At 46.6% G+C, this 18,377-nt stretch overlaps 1 protein-coding gene and 1 long non-coding RNA gene across 7 annotated transcripts in view; one reads left to right on the forward strand and one right to left on the reverse strand.

The window, feature by feature from the left end:
- The window catches only part of ELAVL3 (ELAV like RNA binding protein 3), an 84,033-nt gene that overhangs the window by 26,364 nt on the left and 39,292 nt on the right, over positions 1-18,377 (forward strand). For 5 of the 6 annotated variants that reach the window (XM_080988268.1, XM_080988270.1, XM_080988271.1 and 2 more), the window contains exon 2: positions 16,317-16,539. In XM_080988268.1, the coding sequence (XP_080844394.1) occupies positions 16,317-16,539 (223 nt within the window). The remainder of the gene's footprint in view (positions 1-16,316; positions 16,540-18,377) is intronic. The other variant, XM_080988269.1, reaches the window with a different exon arrangement.
- LOC308467026 lies at positions 8,779-16,560 on the reverse strand. The gene is made up of 2 exons (XR_013981098.1): positions 16,450-16,560; positions 8,779-8,964 (listed from the first exon to the last, which is right to left on the reverse strand). It is a non-coding gene; the product is annotated as an uncharacterized lncRNA (long non-coding RNA).

Here is an 18,377-nt window from a genome sequence, read left to right on the forward strand (position 1 = left end):
AAGAGAAAGTTAACAATGGGCTACAGCAGGGTGCCCAAACTTTTTTCAAAGAGGGCCAGAGGGCCAGATTTGATGAAGTGAACATGCCTGAGGGCCGACCAAAGTTGTTGAGCTTTTTTTTCAATTTTACCCCAAAGCTGCAGTGCTTTTTAAAAGGATTTTATCTCAGGACATACACTGCCACGGGGGCCAGATTAAATTGACCAGCGGGCCGAATTAGGCCCCCGAAATGGACTTTGGACATGCCTGGGCTACAGAATGTGGCTCCATGCAATGCAGGCACAGAAGCAAAGTAACTACAAGTTTCAAGATCTCATTGTGGTCGTCTGCTGGGACAGGTTGTCCTCAAGGGTCTCTGGGTGTTGTGTAGTATTGTATATTAAATGGAAGAGGGCATGAATTCAGTTGCCCTTCCCCATTTGGACGGTGGATCCAGACAACATTTTTGTCTAACATTCATTGGAGCAGGGAGAGGAGCTGCATGTGCAGCGTGACACCCGTGTAAGGTGCATGCAGTGTTTGAAATTTGCCAGAAACGTTTTGCACCGGCTTTCGACCACTTGCGACCAAGTGAAGATGCTCAGGCACCAGGATGCATGCCTGGGAATTATTGGATCTGGACTGTTTTCACACACTAATACCTTACCCCTCTTAAACTCTATCAGTTATATTTTATCTCCACAATCAGAAGGAATTTCTGGAACCAAAAGGTTTTTTTCTGTGCAGCCTGAGCAGGAGCAGTCGCCATTATGAAAAAAGTTGGGATAGGCCAATATCGTATGTCCGCTGTCCCTGATCAAGTGGCTTTTCTTCTTTAAGTTGTCAAAGTTCTTAACCTAGTTCAAGGTTGTCATCTGAACCAGCCAGTTGTTTAACTGAGAATCAAGCACAGTCAGTCCATCACTTGAAAAATAAGATTTTAGAGCAGTCTTGCTCCAAAATGGCAACTAGACATTCCGTTTTGGCGACTGCAACCTAGGTTTAAGGAGCCATTTGGTGCCTAGCTTATATATCTGAGTTCCTAAGAAACACAGAAGCCCGATTCCACATGCTGTATAGCTCTCACTTCCCAATTATTTTTGGGAGATACGCTTTTAATGTGCCATGTTAATACAAACCCTTGCTTATCGTTGGGTGCTTGAGAGCCACGCCACAAAGGAAGACCCTGCATGCACATATTGCCAGGAGTACCTTGCTCAGGAAGCCACAGGAAATCAACATTCTCTGCCCTTGAGATGCTTGTGTGTGTGTGTGTATGAAATAAATCAGTGTAGAAAAAATTGAAAATATATATACTCCGAGTACGGTGGATTTTGCCTCTGATTAGGAAGAACATGGGACGTGGGTGGCACTGTGGGTTAAACCACAGAGCCCAGGACTTGCTGATCAGAAGGTCGGCGGTTCGAATCCCTGCAACGGGGTGAGCGCCCACCCATTCCTCGGTCCCTGCTCCTGCCAACCTAGCAGTTTGAAAGCACGTCAAAGTGCAAGTAGATAAATAGGTACCGCTCTGGCGGGAAGGTAAACGGCGTTTCCGTGCGCTGCTCTGGTTCTCCAGAAGCAGCTTAGTCATGCTGGCCACATGACCCGGAAGCTGCACGCCGGCTCCCTCGACCAATAAAGCGAGATGAGCGCCGCAACCCCAGAGTCGGTCAAGACTGGACCTAATGGTCAGGGGTTCCTTTACCTAGGAAGAACATAGTGTCTAAATGCTCAAATATTAGAGAGGACAATCCAGGAGTCCAGCTTTTCAGAAATCTCCTTCTCCACCTCTCACAAAGTAGAAAGAGAACCAGGAATCCTGACTTTTCTTCCCAGCTGCTGCCCAGTCATGAATGACCCAGTCCCCCCGGGCACGAAGAAAACCTTCCTCTCCTTCCCCCACCCCCACTCCCAGCCAACCTTCTCCTTCTTCTCCTCCCCGATTGTCTTCCACTCTCCCTGCAGTTTCCCTTTCTGGAGAGGAGGGAACTGTGTGTGTCATTGTTGGGGTGGGCGTGTCGGATGCATGTAAGAATAGCAACATTCGGTGGCTGGCAGTCCTTGTGCCTCCTGTCGCCTGGGCACTCAATGGTGTATTGTCCCGAAGGCTCGGCTGGGCTGGCCATTGTTTTGCATGCCGTGCTTGTCTCCGTGTGGGGAGAGGGGGGGAATAAAGGTGGCAGGGGTGGGCATTTGTGTGTCTGCTTTCCCCTTACGATTCCCCCCTTGTTTTTGCACAATAACATATTATGGTGATGTCCACGTTTTTGATGCAGAGAGAAGGATGGGGCCAGGACTTCTGAGTTTGTGAAACTTGGCATGCAAGGACCAGGCCATTGGACTGTAGACTTCTTGGGATCTCAAGGAACGCTGCCCAGTTCTTGGGCAACGAAGAGGTGTGTTGGGGGACAGAAGGGGTGAAGGATTTCTACAGTGTCTCTTGGCACTAGGCTTCTTGATTCTAAAACGAATTTCAAAGGTAGTTAAAGCTGGCACAGTCTGCAGACAGCCTTGACAGTTCCTCCCCCAAATCCTGGGATGATAATAAATGCGATCTCTCTCTCTTTTTATGCATCTTTTCGGTGGCTGAGCAAGTAGGGCACATTTCTGCAGTCACACTTAGCAAGTGGCTGGGTGTATGTCTCTGTGTGACAGGGAGGGAGGAGGAGAGGATAGGACGCCCGATTCTCAGTGCACTCTGCCAGCCCAAATGCCCTCGCAGGCATCTGAGCCTTGACCGTGTGGAGCTCCAATAGGGCCAGCCAGGGAACGCTGAAAAGTCTTGCATTTCTAGCAGCTGGAGCTGGATGGGGTTGTTACAGCACAAAGACATGATGCAAAGGGGAGAGAGGGGGTTGTATCTGTTAGCTGAAGCATGTGTGCCGTGTCAGAAGGCACCCCGTTCCCCCACCCCATTGAGAGCATCGGGGGCCAGCTCCTCCTGCCAGGGCATCTTTCTTCCCCCCTATACAGAAGAAGAGGGGGGCTCTTCATCGGCAACCAGAAAAAAATTCTGGGGGGCCATATGTCCTGCCATTCAGGCTGCAGCCTCAGAGGCCAGCAGCACATCCACAGGCTGCATCCTTAGCTTGATGTTCCGTTGATGACACATTATGGTGGCAAAGACCCCAGACTAGAAAGTTCCCTGCTCTTCTCATCTTGCTTCAGCCACAGACAGGGTTTCCATACGTCTGGGGAAACCCTTTTGGGAGCAAACATGCCCATCTGGGCGGAGTTTTACATTTTAAAGGAAATGTCCGGGTTTTTTGGGCTCAGGCGGCTCGGGCTCGGGCTGCTCTGCATGCCACAGCTGCTGCCAGTCTGAGTTGGGGAAAGAGGTGCATGTGGCTGCTGCCACCGTGCCCATGCACCTCTTTTCCCAGCTCAGGGTGGCAGCGGCTCGGGCTGTTCACTTTTTTGCTCTTCAAAAATAGGTCAACCCTAGCCACAGAGTAATGAGGTGGCATGAGAGGGCTGATGTTTCGTCAGTTGTCCTCATTTGTAAAATGGGCCTAATTGTACCTGTCTACCTTACATAGGATGCAGGTGGCGCTGTGGGCTAAACCAGAGAGCCTAGGACTTGCCGATCAGAAGGTCGGCAGTTCGAATCCCCGCGACGGGGTGAGCTCCCATTGCTCGGTCTCTGCTCCTGCGAATCTAGCAGTTCGAAAGCATGTCAAAGTGCAAGTAGATAAATAGGTACCGCTCCAGCAGGAAGGTAAACGGCGTTTCCGTGCGCTGCTCTGGTTCGCCAGAAGCGGCTTAGTCATGCTGGCCACATGACCCGGAAGCTGTACGCCGGCTCCCAGACCGACAACCCCAGAGTCGGTCACGACTGAACCTAATGGACAGGGGTCCCTTTACCTTTACCTTTACCTTTACCTTACATAGTTGTTGTACCGATTTCTCAAAGTACATATGTGAAGTGTTTTGAGCGCAGAGCACTCAAATGAATGTTACGTATCATTATTAATCGTGGAACAGCGCTTAGCATTGAAAACGCTTCATCAGATTACAGTGGTACCTCGCAAGACGAATGCCTCGCTAGACGAAAAACGCGCAAGACGAAAGAGTTTTCCGTTTTTTGAGTCGTTCCGCAAGACGAATTTCCCTATGGGCTTGCTTCGCAAGACAAAACGTCTTGCGAGTTCTTGCGAGTTTGTTTCCTTTTTCTTAAAGCCGCTAAGCCGTTAATAGCCGCTAAGCCGCTAATAGCCGTGCTTCGCAAGACGAAAAAAACCACAAGACGAAGAAACTCGAGGCACCACTGTATTGGCTGATTATTATAAAATGTTGCTGGGTGGAATTCCTCCCTCACTTTCAGGGTTTCAGCTATGGCTTCTGCCAGAATAGTTCATTTCATTACTCCCCTGGCTTGTTTTTCTGTCCCCCAAACCATTTCGTGCTATTGATCATGCTGAGTCCTTGTTGGACTTTTTTTGGAAGTCCTGCCACCCTTTTGGGGTTTTTTTTTAAGGGATGTGTGTGTATCTGTAAACCTCGGTGTTCCCCCATCTCTCCCTCTGTTTTGGCTGCATTAGGATAAGCATTTGGAGAATGTGTTTACATGAATATTATGTAGATTTGCACCTCACTGTTCTTCCAAAGAGTGCGGGACAGTTTTTCGCTTCGCAGCAACACTCTGAGTTCCACTGATTCATCTGAGGTGGTAAGCACCTCGTGTCCAAAATCTCCCAGTGAGCTTCGTTTTGGATGCCCCCAACTTCCATAATCATGACTACTGGTCATGCAGGCTGCTCTGTTCTGCCGCATTGCACGCTGCTCCCCCGACCTCAGCCCCCAGAACAGGCTGCTATCCACCAGCCTTGCGAGCCCGGGGGGAGTTCCCCCGGGTGCACAAGGCTTGCGGACACCTGCCCGAAGCACGGGGCGTCCTCCGGAGGGCGCCCCGTGCTCCGGGCTGCAGGCTGCTGCCTGCAAGCCTTGCGAGCCTGCGGGAACTCCCGCCGGGCGCGCAAGATTTGCGGATAGCTTCCTGAAGCCTGGAGAGCGAGAGGGGTCAGTGCGCACGACGCCTCTCGCTCTCCAGGCTTCAGCGAAAGCCTGCATTCGCCCCATAGGACGCACACACATTTCCCCTTCATTTTTGGAGGGGGAAAAGTGTGTCCTATGGGGCGAAAAATATGGTATCTACTTGCACTTTGATGTGCTTTCGAACTGCTAGATTGGCAGGAGCAGGGACTGAGCAACGGGAGCTCACCCTGTCGTGGGAATTCAAACCGCCAACCTTCTGATTGGCAAGTCCTAGGTTTAACCCACAGCGCCACTTAGGTAAGCTGATACCTGGCATAGATAACTTCTCAGGTAAAACATGCAATTGCGCAAATACGCCCGGTACCCAGGGCTGCATGCTGGGCATATTTGCACGATCAGCGGGGGGATTTTTGTGACAACGATCGCGCCAGTTGCGAAAATCCGCCCACTTGGGGTGCCAGCACCATATTGATCTGCCCTGGGGCATTTTGTCACCCCCCTAGGCATGACACCCCCTGTACCCCCCTTGCAATGCCCCTGTGAAGGGAATCCATTCCGGAAGTCCATTTGACTTCCAAAACATTCGGAAGCTCCTGCAGCCAATCAGAAGCCATGGAACCAGCGTCGGACGTTTGGGTTCCAAAGAATGTTCACAAACCAGAACACTCACTTCCGGGTTAGTGGCGTTTGGGAGCCACAGCATTCAACTCCCAAGGCATTCGGGATCCAAGGTACGACTGTACACATATAGATATATATATATTAAAAAACCTCCATCATACCTCCGCCCCAGATTTCAGGTGTCTCTGTGTTGGCTCCTGACTTCCTCTCTGACATTGCAAGGGGTTCTATAGTGCACTGCTCTGGTTGCATGATGCAGGTGGGAGTGGTACTCCACTTGGCAGACATGGCCCTGAATATTTCCTCCTCCACAATTGTCTCTGTCAGCAGATGAGCTCGGCTGGAAGATGGCAGCGTGATGCAGCTGTCCAATTTAATTCAGGGATGTGCGCTTACCTCTGGGATGGTTTGGATCAGCATCCATTGCTTCCTGGTGAGCTTCCGAGGCTTCTGGCCCCTGCAGTCTAAATCCCTCCTCCAGCCTGGCCTGCTTCCCTCTGCATTGCAAATGGGTGTCACTAGGTTGGGACACTGAGAAGCATCTCCTGTACGGTCAGGAGGATGCTTAGATGTAAGGGGTTTTTTGCAGTTCCATTCTGGGATCACCATTCGAAGTTAGGAAAGCAAAACATCGTAAATGGGTGCCACTTCTGATATCCTAATGGCAATCGTGCAAATACCACATAAAAACAACAACTAAACTAAACTAAATCCCATTAAGCAATTTTGCTCCGGTGAAATGGAGGAATCTGTAGTTACCTAGTAGGTTTTGGTCTGCAGCAATAGAATAAGTTCATCACTTTGGGTGGTGTTCAACTAAGTTTAACTCATAGTGGACCCACTGAAAATAATAGACTTAACTTAAAAGGTAAAGGTAAAGGACCCCTGACAGTTAAGTCCAGTCGCGAACGACTCTGGGGCTGTGGCGCTCATCTTGCTTTACTGGCCGAGGGAGCTGGCGTTTGTCCGCAGACAGTTTTTCCAGGTCATGACTAAGCCGCTTCTGGCGAAACCAGAGCAGCGCACAGAGCGCTACCTATTTATCTACTCGCGTTGGTGTGCTTTCAAACTGCTAGGTGGGCAGGAGCTGGGACCGAGCAACGGGAGCTCACCCCGTCGCTGGGATTCGAACCACCAACCTTCCGATTGGCAAGCCCAAGAGTCTCAGTGGTTTAGACCACAGTGCCCCCCGCGTCCCTTAGACTTAGCTTAGTCATGTTCATTAATTTTAATTGGTCTTCTCTGTGTAAAACTACCTTGGATACCACCCTTCCCTTGCCCCCATTAGGAAAAGCCCCAGACCATCCTTTAGTCCCAGGAGGTTACAGTGGCAGTCGGGGGGGGGGGATGGGGGAGAGATATTTGCAATGGGAGTTTGGGCTTCTGTGTGTGTGCCAAGAACATAAAATTTGACCAAAGGTCCCTTCTGGAAAGGAAAGGGCTTTTTAAACCTCATGGTATGCACCCTACCATGCCCCCAATATAAGATACTAATAGGTGTTAGCAGCTCAAACAGGTCTGTATTCCCCCAGTCTCTTTTTTTGTGTCTCCTCCAGTTGACAACCATGGCTCTGCATTCTGTGATTCATCTGTCCTTGACATTCCATAGGTCCTGGAAGTCACTGAGCAGTCTTTATTCAGTTTCATTAAAACTGCATTTCAAGATGCACAATTCCAGTGAGGAAAAAACAATAGACCAATTAAGCACATAAACAAAAAAAACAAAACACAACCAACTCGGGTGGAAAATCTAGGGGACAGGTAGGCATGTAATTGCAAGAAAACTGACCCTTACAAGACCTTTTTTTTAAGCTTTAGAATTTGCAAACTAATGCTTTTGCAAATCTGGGGAATCTTATTTCTGAGTGGCCTGTTCCGCTGGGAGAGGGTGTGACAGGTCAGAGGAGTAGAGAGGGATAGACACACTATCACAAGCTTGCTTGACTTTGCAGTTGTTTTGGTTGGCGTGTGCGATGGGCAGTTTGGATATTCTGCATTGCAACCATTTCATTGTTTTGTTACTTCATATTCTCTCTTGAATGTTTGGCTTCATAAGCTGCTTTGGGCTTAGATCTTTATAGAAAAGTAGGCTTTGCCTTGTTAAAAATAATAACCACAATGGTGTCCCTTTTTCATGGCACCTGAACCATCCAAGGTCAGAAATGGTGGACAGGTTTTCCTTCCATTGCTGTGTCCACTGGGACATCTGTGCCAACCACTGATTTATGTATGCCTAATTTAAGCTCCTTACTTACATATTTATCACATTGTACAGTTGTTTTTAGGAAGCATTACCACTCAGAAGCCTTCCAAGTAGCCTCTATGTTTACATCTTGTTTATCTTATTTTCTGATCTGAAACACACATACACACCCCTGCCTGGATTACTGCTCTTGAGTGGTTTTATTTTAGATTCCATATTCTGTTTATGGTTCAGTCCCTCATCTTAATGTTTACTTGCTACACCTTATCTTTTATCATAATTTTGTCTTTAAAAAAACAACAACACACACACCCTCCAGAACATGTCATCCAACGAAAAGACACATGAAATTCAAAACACATCAGAGCAGCAGGAGCAGCAACTAACAATACTTAACAAAAACTGCAAAAAGAACAAAATGTGGTCAGGTCTTTCTTCTTCTTTGTATTGGTCTCGTTCTTTTCTTTTTATGAAAGTGGGATCTTTCCCTTTTTCTTGTTTCTGGCGTTAATCTTTGGAATTCCCTCCTAACTGCTAGTGAAATCAACCGAGTCTTCTGTTCCGAACTGTCCTGTGTCCCATTTATTTCAGATAGTATATTCTTAATTGTTCAGCACAGGATGATTTTTTTTGTCTCCTTTTCCAATTCTCCTTTTCCATCTTTCCCCCCTTTTCATTGCATGTATTGCTATTTTTCCATAGTCAGCCTGTGGGCAGCATCCTGTCATCTTGAATATTTTGGTACAGCGCCTAGATAGTTTTTTAGATGCTTGATGCATAGCATTTATGATTGCTGGATGCAAAGGTGTGTCACCATGAGATAATATTAAAGTAGGTACAAAATTTGCTCCCTTGTGCCGTTGTTGTTGTTGCTGCTGTTGGTTGTTGCTGTTTATCAAATTTATATCCCACCCTCCCCCTGATGTGGTAAACGGACCCACAATTTAGAACAAAGCGAAAACAGAAACATCTAAAAGTAGTTTCAGTTACAACACGGTTTCATTTCGTAATCTTGGGGTTGTTGACTCCAGCTGTCAAGGATCAGGGTGCCATCTTGAAAACCATTTATTGATCATAGCTTAGTGTAGACAGAGGAACACTGGAAATCTGTTTAGATACAGTGCTGACCTTTGGGGAACCATCATTGCTGGAAGAGGACGAAGCTGCGAAAAATGAAAACTGGTGTTAAGATTTTTGAGCAGGATCTTAGAAAGATCCTGCTGCCCGTCTATATTCCACGTGTGCTATAGAATTTTGCCAGGATTCTGCACGTTTGTGGCTATTTGGGGGGCAGCAACATACAATATGTAGAATTCTATGCTGACTTCCCACTTTTATGTCTCCACCCCAAACTAGAGCAATTCCTTGCAAAGGTGGCTCCTCTTCCTTTGCGAGATTTGTCGAGGCGTCCTAGCAAAGAGTGCTGCTGTTAATACTGGCGTAGAACAAAATGCCTGGTTTTTGTTTACATCCTCATTCCCCTGCTTTATACCAGGCCGGGCTCTTTTTCCAGCCTTGTCTAAACTGGCAGGGACTGCCCAAGGTCTCAGGCACAGAAGGGTCTAATTCTCATCAGCTGCTTCTATCTGGTTCTGATTTTTCCAGCACCTCGCTTAACTGCAGAGAATGCAGACATCACTTTAAAACACCCGTACCCTGTAAAAAGGGTGCTATCTCCATAGGGGCAGGGGGCTGAACAAGAGGGGGAATGTGTGGGTCCCAGCTCTCTAATCACAGCTTCAAGAGCTGCACCTATGGTGTTTACAGACCCCATCCGTCCTTTAGCAACCAGATTAGGGGTAGCAGCTTAAGCTGCCATGGCATCACACAGTGAATGGCTGCCATGGCAACCAGGCCTGCAGGCCCCTGGGGCCAGCAACCTAGGACAGATGGCTGTCATGTGGGAAAGGGGGTCCGGGTGGACAGGGGGCTAGAGAATAGACCCTGGGGGTGTGCATATCTCAATCCAATTCCCAGCCCCATGCTTTCTCCTGCCAACATATGTTTGTTGGCAAGAGAGGGGGAGTAAGGGGGACAAATCTCATTGTGTGGCTCTAAAGAGGATAGAGAGTGAGGATCATCCCAATTAAGGGCTTAGCAGGGCTAAAGTGGGCCAGAGCTTGAAACTGATACCAGATTAGGCTGTGTGATCCCAGCCTGTGGGTAACTGGGGGAGCACAATATCTTGTCTGGAAGGAAAACAGGAGGTAGCTGTTCCAAAACTGAGAGCTAACAGCTCCCCAAGACCTTCCTGCCTAATCTCCTTTCTGCCTGACCTTCCTGAAGCCTTTCAAATTATACGCTGTTTAAATATTACTGTATAACCAAACCCAGTGCTTTTTTTCTTTAAAAAAATGTTTAGGGGTACTCTCATTTTGACTCAAGAAAATCTCCATTTTATAGTTCATATAGGGAAAGATCAATACAGTAAATGGACAAGAGTACAAAGATTCACAAAATGTTTAGGGATATGCGTACCCCCTCGAAAAAAAGCACTGACCAAACCTTCTAGTGGTGAACTGCCATCTTCGGATGAAGGGTGTTATACAAATTTAATGATGATTGATAATAGTAATTTGTACCTCACTCTTCCAGGAAGCTCATGACATCTCTTCTGCTCACTTGTTTCATTTCTGCACAACTTTGCTTCCATCTTAGAACTCAAGTTCTAAGTTCACTGAGAGCTAGCAGCTTGACACTCGAGATCTAGCAAGCTTCAGCACTAAGTGGGAATTTGAGGTGGTGCTTTTTAATTTGAAACCCAGTACTCAAATCACTGCATCACATAGTTGACGCCCTGTCCTGAAATGAAAGAACCATGCATATTTCTGCTGCTTTTGTTGTTGTTGTTTAGTCATTTCTGACTCTTCGTGACCCCATGGACCAGAGCACGCCAGGCACTCCTGTCTTCCACTGCCTCCCGCAGTTTGGTCAAACACATGTTGGTAGCTTTGAGAACACTGTCCAACCATCTCGTCCTCTGTCGTCCCCTTCTCCTTGTGCCCTCCATCTTTCACAACATCAGGGTCTTTTCCAGAGTCTTCTCTTCTCATGAGGTGGCCAAAGTATTGGAGCCTCAGCTTCAGGATCTGTCCTTCCAGTGAGCACTCAGGGCTGATTTCCTTCAGAATGGATAGGTTTGATCTTCTTGCAGTCCATGGGATTTTCAAGAGTCTCCTCCAGCACCATAATTCAAAAGCATCAATTCTTCAGGCATCAATTCCCAACTTAGTAACCTTCCTGAACCTGGTTGTACCCGGGTGCAAAAGAGGGCAGGACTTCCTCTCCTTTTAACAGTTATGTAAAAAAAAGGAAATTTCAGCAGGTGCAGCTTTGCTTATCCCTGCGTTACAGGCTGCACCTGCCAAATCTCCCTCTTCTGCACAGCTATTAAGAAGGAGCAGAGGCGCTCCTGCTGATGTCCTTCGCAAATGAACATCTTGCATCCAGGAGGGAGGCAATGCTTATTTCTCTTAAATATTTGGGACAGCACAGTGTTCTGCAGGTGCATCTCTGTCCACAGAACATATCCTGGGCTCAAAAGCTATTTTGCACCATGTCTGAGGCAAAAGCAAAAGCAAAAACAAAAAAACAAAAAACCCTAGCACAGTTACCATAAGATTACATGCTAGGTAATGTACGGATAAACTAGGCTCTAATGTATAGATAAAGAGAGATATAGATAGATATAGATATAGATATAGATATAGATATAGATATAGATATAGATATAGATATAGATATAGATATAGATATAGATATCTATGCTGGGCATAGATAAGTTTGGATGTGGGAAGAAAAAAAAGGGGTTTTGGAGAATTGCTTCTGTCAGCTCCATCCTTGCATCCATTTCTTTCTCTGTGTCATTCTCCGGTTACATAAATAATTTGATTATTTCCCTGCTCGCGCATGCTGTCTCTGGTGAGAAGCATTTGACATTCTGTTATGTCTAAGCTGGACTTCCAAAGCTTTTAAAACAATTTTGGAAATTAAAAGTGAGCGCAGTGAAGAGCAACGAGGGTGCTGGGTCATGAGAACACGTCTTGCATAAGGAGACGAGGAATGCTTGGTGCTCCTCAGGCAGGCAGAGTCTTCACAGCAGCCATGCAATGTCATCAGCAGCGTACAAATGCTAGCCTGGATTTCCCCCCATTGAATTGGGATTTCTACTTTTGCCCGAGTCCTGTTTGTGATACCAGAACGACCTGTTTGCAGTATCAAGTACCTGTCTTGATAACTCTGCAGCATGGTTTTGATTCAGCATATCTTCTACTCACAATTAAGTCTCATTGAGTTCAGTAAGAAGTTACTCTGCAGTTAAAGCTACAGTCCTAAACATGCTTAATGGGGAGTGAATCCTGTTGAATACACTGGGCATTACTGCAGATGGAACCTGCACAGGATTGCCCTTTAGGCTTGTAGCCTTAAGGAGCCCATTACTTGACTTCGAAGATGAAAACAAGTTACTTTAACAAGTCAATCTGCATTATAAAGGATGGAGTTGCAGAACTAGTGGTGGTTAAACACAATATGTCTGGGAATCACTGTCGGGTAGTGATCCTGCAAATCTGGCATCCTGAAGGATGCTGTTCATCTCCTTGCATTGCTAACTCCCAGAAGTGACCTGACCTGACCACTGTCTCCTGGTAAGCATCAGTGATACTATAGACTGGAGGTCAAGTGAACATTGCTGCCCCACAATGTCTTCTGCTGCTTCTTGTGACCCCAAAACTTTGGAATAAAATTCTGGTTATGACCTATGAAGCCCTAGGTATCTTAGGCCCAGGCTATCTGAAGGACCATTTTCTCCCTGCTCGGGCACAGAGATGTCTGGGGGAGGCCTTTCTCTCAGTCCCACCCACCCTTACAGGCACGTTCACGGAAGACGGCCATCTTGGAGGCTGCTCTTTGACTTTGGAATTCCCTTCCCAGAGCAGCTACACTTGGCTCCCTCCCATCTGCAAGTGAAGATGGTTTTATTCTGAAGTGACAGTTTAACGAAAGAGCTGTGCTGCTTTTACTATCTGCAGTTTAATAGATTGTTTTAATTCCATTATGGCTTAATGACTTTTTAGCTATTACTTTTTACAGTGGTACCTCAGGTTAAGAACTTAATTCGTTCCGGAGGTCCGTTCTTAACCTGAAACTGTTCTTAACCTGAAGCACCACTTTAGCTAAAGGGGCCTCCTGCTGCTGCCGTGCCGCCGGAACCCTATTTCTGTTCTTATCCTGAAGCCAAGTTCTTAACCCGAGGTAATATTTCTGGGTTAGCGGAGCCTGTAACCTGAAGCGTATGTAACCTGAAGCGTATGTAACCCGAGGTACCACTGTACATGTTTTTAGCTTTCTGTGTTCTTATTCATGCTGTTTTAATTTTTGGTAATCTATGTTGAGTCTCAGTTCTGGGGGAAAGGTGATGATGATGATGATGATAAAATGGGTGCCCCATTTTTCTTCAGTTTCCCTGGGTTTTTAAAATAAAGAATATTATCATTACCTTTCTTCATATATGAATTGCTTCCTCTGAAGCATACTGAGGCCTTTTTAACAAGACAACAGAAACACACAACAACTATCAGTCTCTACTGCCTGCTACTCATTTAAGTCTCTTTCATATCTGCGTGTTTCTATATTTTGGGGCTGCTTCACAGATTACATTTTGAGGTGGTCACCTGAAAATGCCATGAATAGCGTTTCAGAGCTATCACACTCCTAATGTGGAGCTTTGAGTAGCTTCCGCTTCCTGTTGGTGATGCTCACTGGCAGAACATGCACATCGGCCCTGAGCGGGTATCATATCCTTTTTACATACTGTGTAATGTCTGCTCTGTTTGCAGCATCGTGACAGTGCTGCTTTCTTCCCTTCCTGCTGGTGATACTTTAGGGGTAGGGTTGGGTTGAGTTGAAAACTGAGGCAAGGAAGCCGGCTGCTTCTATGGTGCCTGGCTTTCATGCTGCTTGTGTTGTGCAGAATCATTGGTGGAGGCTGGTCAGCAAATTGTTTGCTGCTACACAGAACTAGGGAGAGCGACTGCAGGCTGTGTGATGCGGGGCCATTTTGAAAGAAAGCACTTGGCCGTGACAGCTTTATGTACCTAGGATAAAAAAACTCAGGCAAAGGGCATAAACCCACTCGCTTCACAAAGAGGGAGATGAGACCTGAGCCAAGAACCCCCAATACAAAGCCCAGTCTGCAGAGGTCACAGTGTCCGACCAAAAATAGAACAACATGGGATTGATTCAGATATTGAAATCCCAAGGAGCCCCAGTTCATGTAGCAAAGGCCCTATTCATGCAGTGCATTTGAGCATATTAAAGGCAATTGGCCCAGGATGAAAGTCTCAGTGTCTCTCTCACCATATAACCTAAGGTAGCTTGAACCAAGATGTGGTGAAATTAGAAATGCACACGTCAGAGTATTTGAGACTCAGCTAACCAGTACTCTGAGAAACCCATCTAGTATTGATTTCTAGATGTTAAAAATGATGGTGCAAACAGCCACCATGGTGGAGTGCAGTCTGGAAGCCTGAGTTCCTTTCCCTCTCTTATTTTTGGATTTTTGACGCTGAGTTCTCAAAGCCATTGGGGGAGAATATGTCTTGATAGTGAGACTGCATGTCATTGATTGTCTTTGGAAGCAGAATTAATGACAGGTCCTGCAGGCAGCGAAGCATTTTCCTTTGACGCTATGCAATCCTGGCCTGAAGCTGGAGATAATAGCAGAATCGATGGCCTGATCAATAGTTTAACAGGGAGCCATTGCACTGCTAGCAGAACAGAAGTCTGCTGGAAGGCAAAAGGGAACTGAGCCCGGGCACAGAGGCTTTGTGGAAATCAGGACAAATGTGGGAGGAGGAAACTGAATTGTGCCACTATTGCTGGAGGGAGGCACCTGTAGAATGCCTGGATTGTTCTGCAGATGCAACTGATTTCCCCATCATGCTCCCAACTCTAGGCAACAGACTGTTGTTGAATTGGTGTACTGTATATATTAATGGATTCATTGATGCAAATGAAAAAATGGTGATCTGAACCATATGAAGTTGCCAAAAACTATGTGACTTCAGACTGTAGTGATGGGGAACGTAATATCTATGCATGTGGGACATAAAAGGTAAAGGACCCCTGGATGGTTAAGTCCAGTCAAAGGTGACTGTGGGGTTGTGGCACTCATCTCGCTTTTCAGACCGAGGGAGCTGGTGTTTGTCCACAGACAGCTTTCCAGGTCATGCGGCCAGCATGACTAAACCGCTTCTGGCACAATGATGAGTGCCAGAGCGCACAGAAACGCCGTTTACCTTCCCGCCACAGCGGTACCTATTTATCTATTTGCACTGGCGTGCTTTTGAACTGCTAGGTTGGCAGGAGCTGGGACAGAGCAACAGGAGCTCACCCCATTGTGCAAATTTGAACTGCTGACCTTCTGATCAGCAAGCCCAAAAGGATCAGTGGTTTAGACCACAGCGCCACCAGTGTCCCTATGTGGGATATATCTATGGATGAATGGGGAGCTGTGGCTGACAGTGTGGAAGTTCAGGACATTCTTCTCTCTCTCTCTCTCTCTCTGCCAGTCAGAGGTACTTTGGGATAGTTTGAAATTCTCCTACTTCATGTGGATCGGCATATACAAATGATCAATGGGCAGATTTTTCTTCTTGCCTCTATTTCACACACTCATCCCAGGAACTTTCGTTTAGGGATCAGTGGAATCCCCTCTGCATATTTTGTGTGCCTGTGGATCTGTTGCACATGCTCAAAGGCTCTCTGCCCCACACTTTTAAATCATCACTTCATACCTCTGCAGTTCCACCCCGTGTTGAAAATGGCTTTCAGGACTGTATTGCTCAGTGTTCCAGATCCCACAGGGTTATAGCAGGGTTTGTAACCTCGGTTGTGTGTGTAAGGAAGCAAACATGTGGCTCAGCTGACCTGACATTTCTTCATGGCTGGTGCATTTATTAATGGGGGAGGGTGTTCTCCATTTCTGTCCTCAACTCCAGCATTCCCTGGCAACTTTGCTTTGAAAAACAATACTGCTTTGTTTGTTTAAATGGGCTTTTGATGACCAGGGAATATGCCATTTAACCTGTGTAACTTGAGGGTGTGTGTGTTGTGATTTAATGTATTGTCTCCTGTCCTGGGCCCTTGACATGGAATGGGCTATAAATAAAAATAAGTGCAAATTCAGTAATAAATAGTTGTAGAATGCCTTTTGTGTGCTGCAACTCACATGTATTCATCCCCTACATCTTGGCTCAGTGGGATAAGTGGTACCTGAGTAGCCAGCAGGCAAAATGCCTCTCCAACAAAACAAAGCTTGTCAAAGGAACTTCTGGATGGTTCAGAACAGGAACCCTGATCCATCCAGACAAACCTATGGCCAACCAGACCCTTCCCATCCCGACATCCTTGTAGTTTCAAGCAGAAACACCCAAGCCTGACACAGATTGTTGGGTTCTGCTTTCAGTTCCTTCATAACAGTAACCCCCTCCCCCCCACTCCCTCTTGTTTTCAGCAGATAATCAGCACAATGGAGACCCAAGTGTCCAATGGTCCCACAAGCAACAGTTCCCTCCCCAATGGGCCACTGATTAGTGCCAACGGCGCCACTGATGACTCCAAAACTAACCTCATAGTCAACTACCTACCCCAGAACATGACACAGGAAGAATTCAAGAGCCTCTTTGGAAGTATCGGAGAGATTGAATCCTGCAAGCTGGTTAGAGACAAAATCACAGGTAAGACAATATGGCGGTGGGGGGTGGGGAGAGGGAGAGATCTTGGCTCCGGTTTGACTCAGACATCACATCACGATAAGCCACAGTATAATGATGATGATGATGATGATGATAATAATAATGATAATGATGACGATGATGATGATAATAATAATGATAATGATGACGATAATAATAATAATAATAATAATAATAATAATAATAATACCAAGCAGTTTTTGACGAGCTCCAACTGGTTCCATTCAAACTGAGTTGATGGTCAACCAAATGGCGAGTGGGATAGCGTAAAGTGAGGTACATTGGGGCAAACAGAACTCCATGTACAGTGATGGAGTCAGAAGCGGCAGTGACTTAAATTGAAATTGTGGCAGATAGCTCAGTAAAAACGTCAACGCCATAAGGCGGCAGCTGTGGAAAAAGAGGCCTGGAGACCCAAACCCATGAAGGAGGTAAATATGTTTGGCATAGTAGGTGCTGACCTTTAAAGCCCTAAACAGCCTCGTCCCAGTATAACTGAAGGAGCATCTCCACCCGCATTGTTCTGCCCAGAAACTGAGGTCCAGGTCCGTGGGCCTTCTGGCGGTTCCCTCACTTCAAGAAGTGAGGTTACAGGGAACCAGGCAGAGGGCCTTCTTGGTAGTGGCGCCCGTCCTGCGGAACGCCCTCCCATCAGATGTCAAAGAAATAAACAATGATCTGAGTTTTAGAAGACATCTGAAGGCAGGGTTGTTCAGGGAAGTTTTTAATGTTTGATGGTTTATCGTGTTTTTAATATTCTGTTGGGAGCCGCACAGAGTGGTTCGGGAAACCCAACCAGATGGGTGGGGTAACAACAACAACAACAACAACAACAATAGCAATAATTGGAATTTGCTGCCATAAAAAAGTGGCAATTGGCACCCGGTTAGCTGGCTTTAAACTGGGATTAGAGAAATCCATGGAGATTTTTCAGTGGCTAAGCAGAAGGGCCATATTGAATCTCAGGAGCACTTAGTAGTGGTGGTGGATGGCTTCCTGGTAGCAAAGTGACTGCTACTTATGAGGAGGAAGAGGAGTGAAGCAGTGGAAAGGTTGGCACTGTGTGGCCCTTGTCTCTCCCCCGATCCTCCTTGGCAAATGGCAGGAACTCATCTGCCAGGAGGGCTTGAGTGTGCAGCTGTGCTCCTCCTCAGTGACTGCTCCTCCAGACCAGTGGAAGCATCCCTCTGAAGACCAGTTAATAGGAAGCAGCAGCAGAGAGCATTATAGTCGCCCAGCCCTGCTTGTGGACTTCCCAGATGCATCTGATTAGTAGGATGCTGGGCTAAAAGGACCTTTGGTCTGATCTAGCAGGCCAGTTATTATGCTTAGGATGGTGGCATTTAATTTATAGCTTGTTGTGGTACATGAATTAAGCTTCTCTGTTTGTTGTGGACAGGGCCAAATTTAGGTTTGATGAGCCCCTCAGCTACTGAAGGTAATGGGGCCCTTTATATGTCCAGCTGTCCTTTGTCAACAACAAATTGCTGCTGTTTTTTATGTTGAATATATGCTATATGGTCATTTATGGACCTAATAGGTATCTAAAGCCATTTGCACATGTTGCCATGCACCCAGTCCATGCAGAATGTAGGTACCCTATATATAGAAATGAGCAAACCAGTGACATTTTAGGGAGCAGGCTAGCAGGCGGGTCCCATTACTTCCATCATAAGAGCCTACACAACACAAAACACTGTTGTTGTTTGTAGGTTTTATTTTATTTGTTTTATATCTTATATTTTGGAAATGTACATCCAGGGTTTTTCCCCTTTCATTTTTTGCCCCCCCCCCCAAAAGAGTGGGGCCCTAAGCTATAG

This window comes from Podarcis pityusensis (genome assembly GCF_964106645.2).
Source record: "Podarcis pityusensis genome assembly, chromosome: 17".
Classification (NCBI taxonomy): Eukaryota; Metazoa; Chordata; class Lepidosauria; order Squamata; family Lacertidae; genus Podarcis; species Podarcis pityusensis.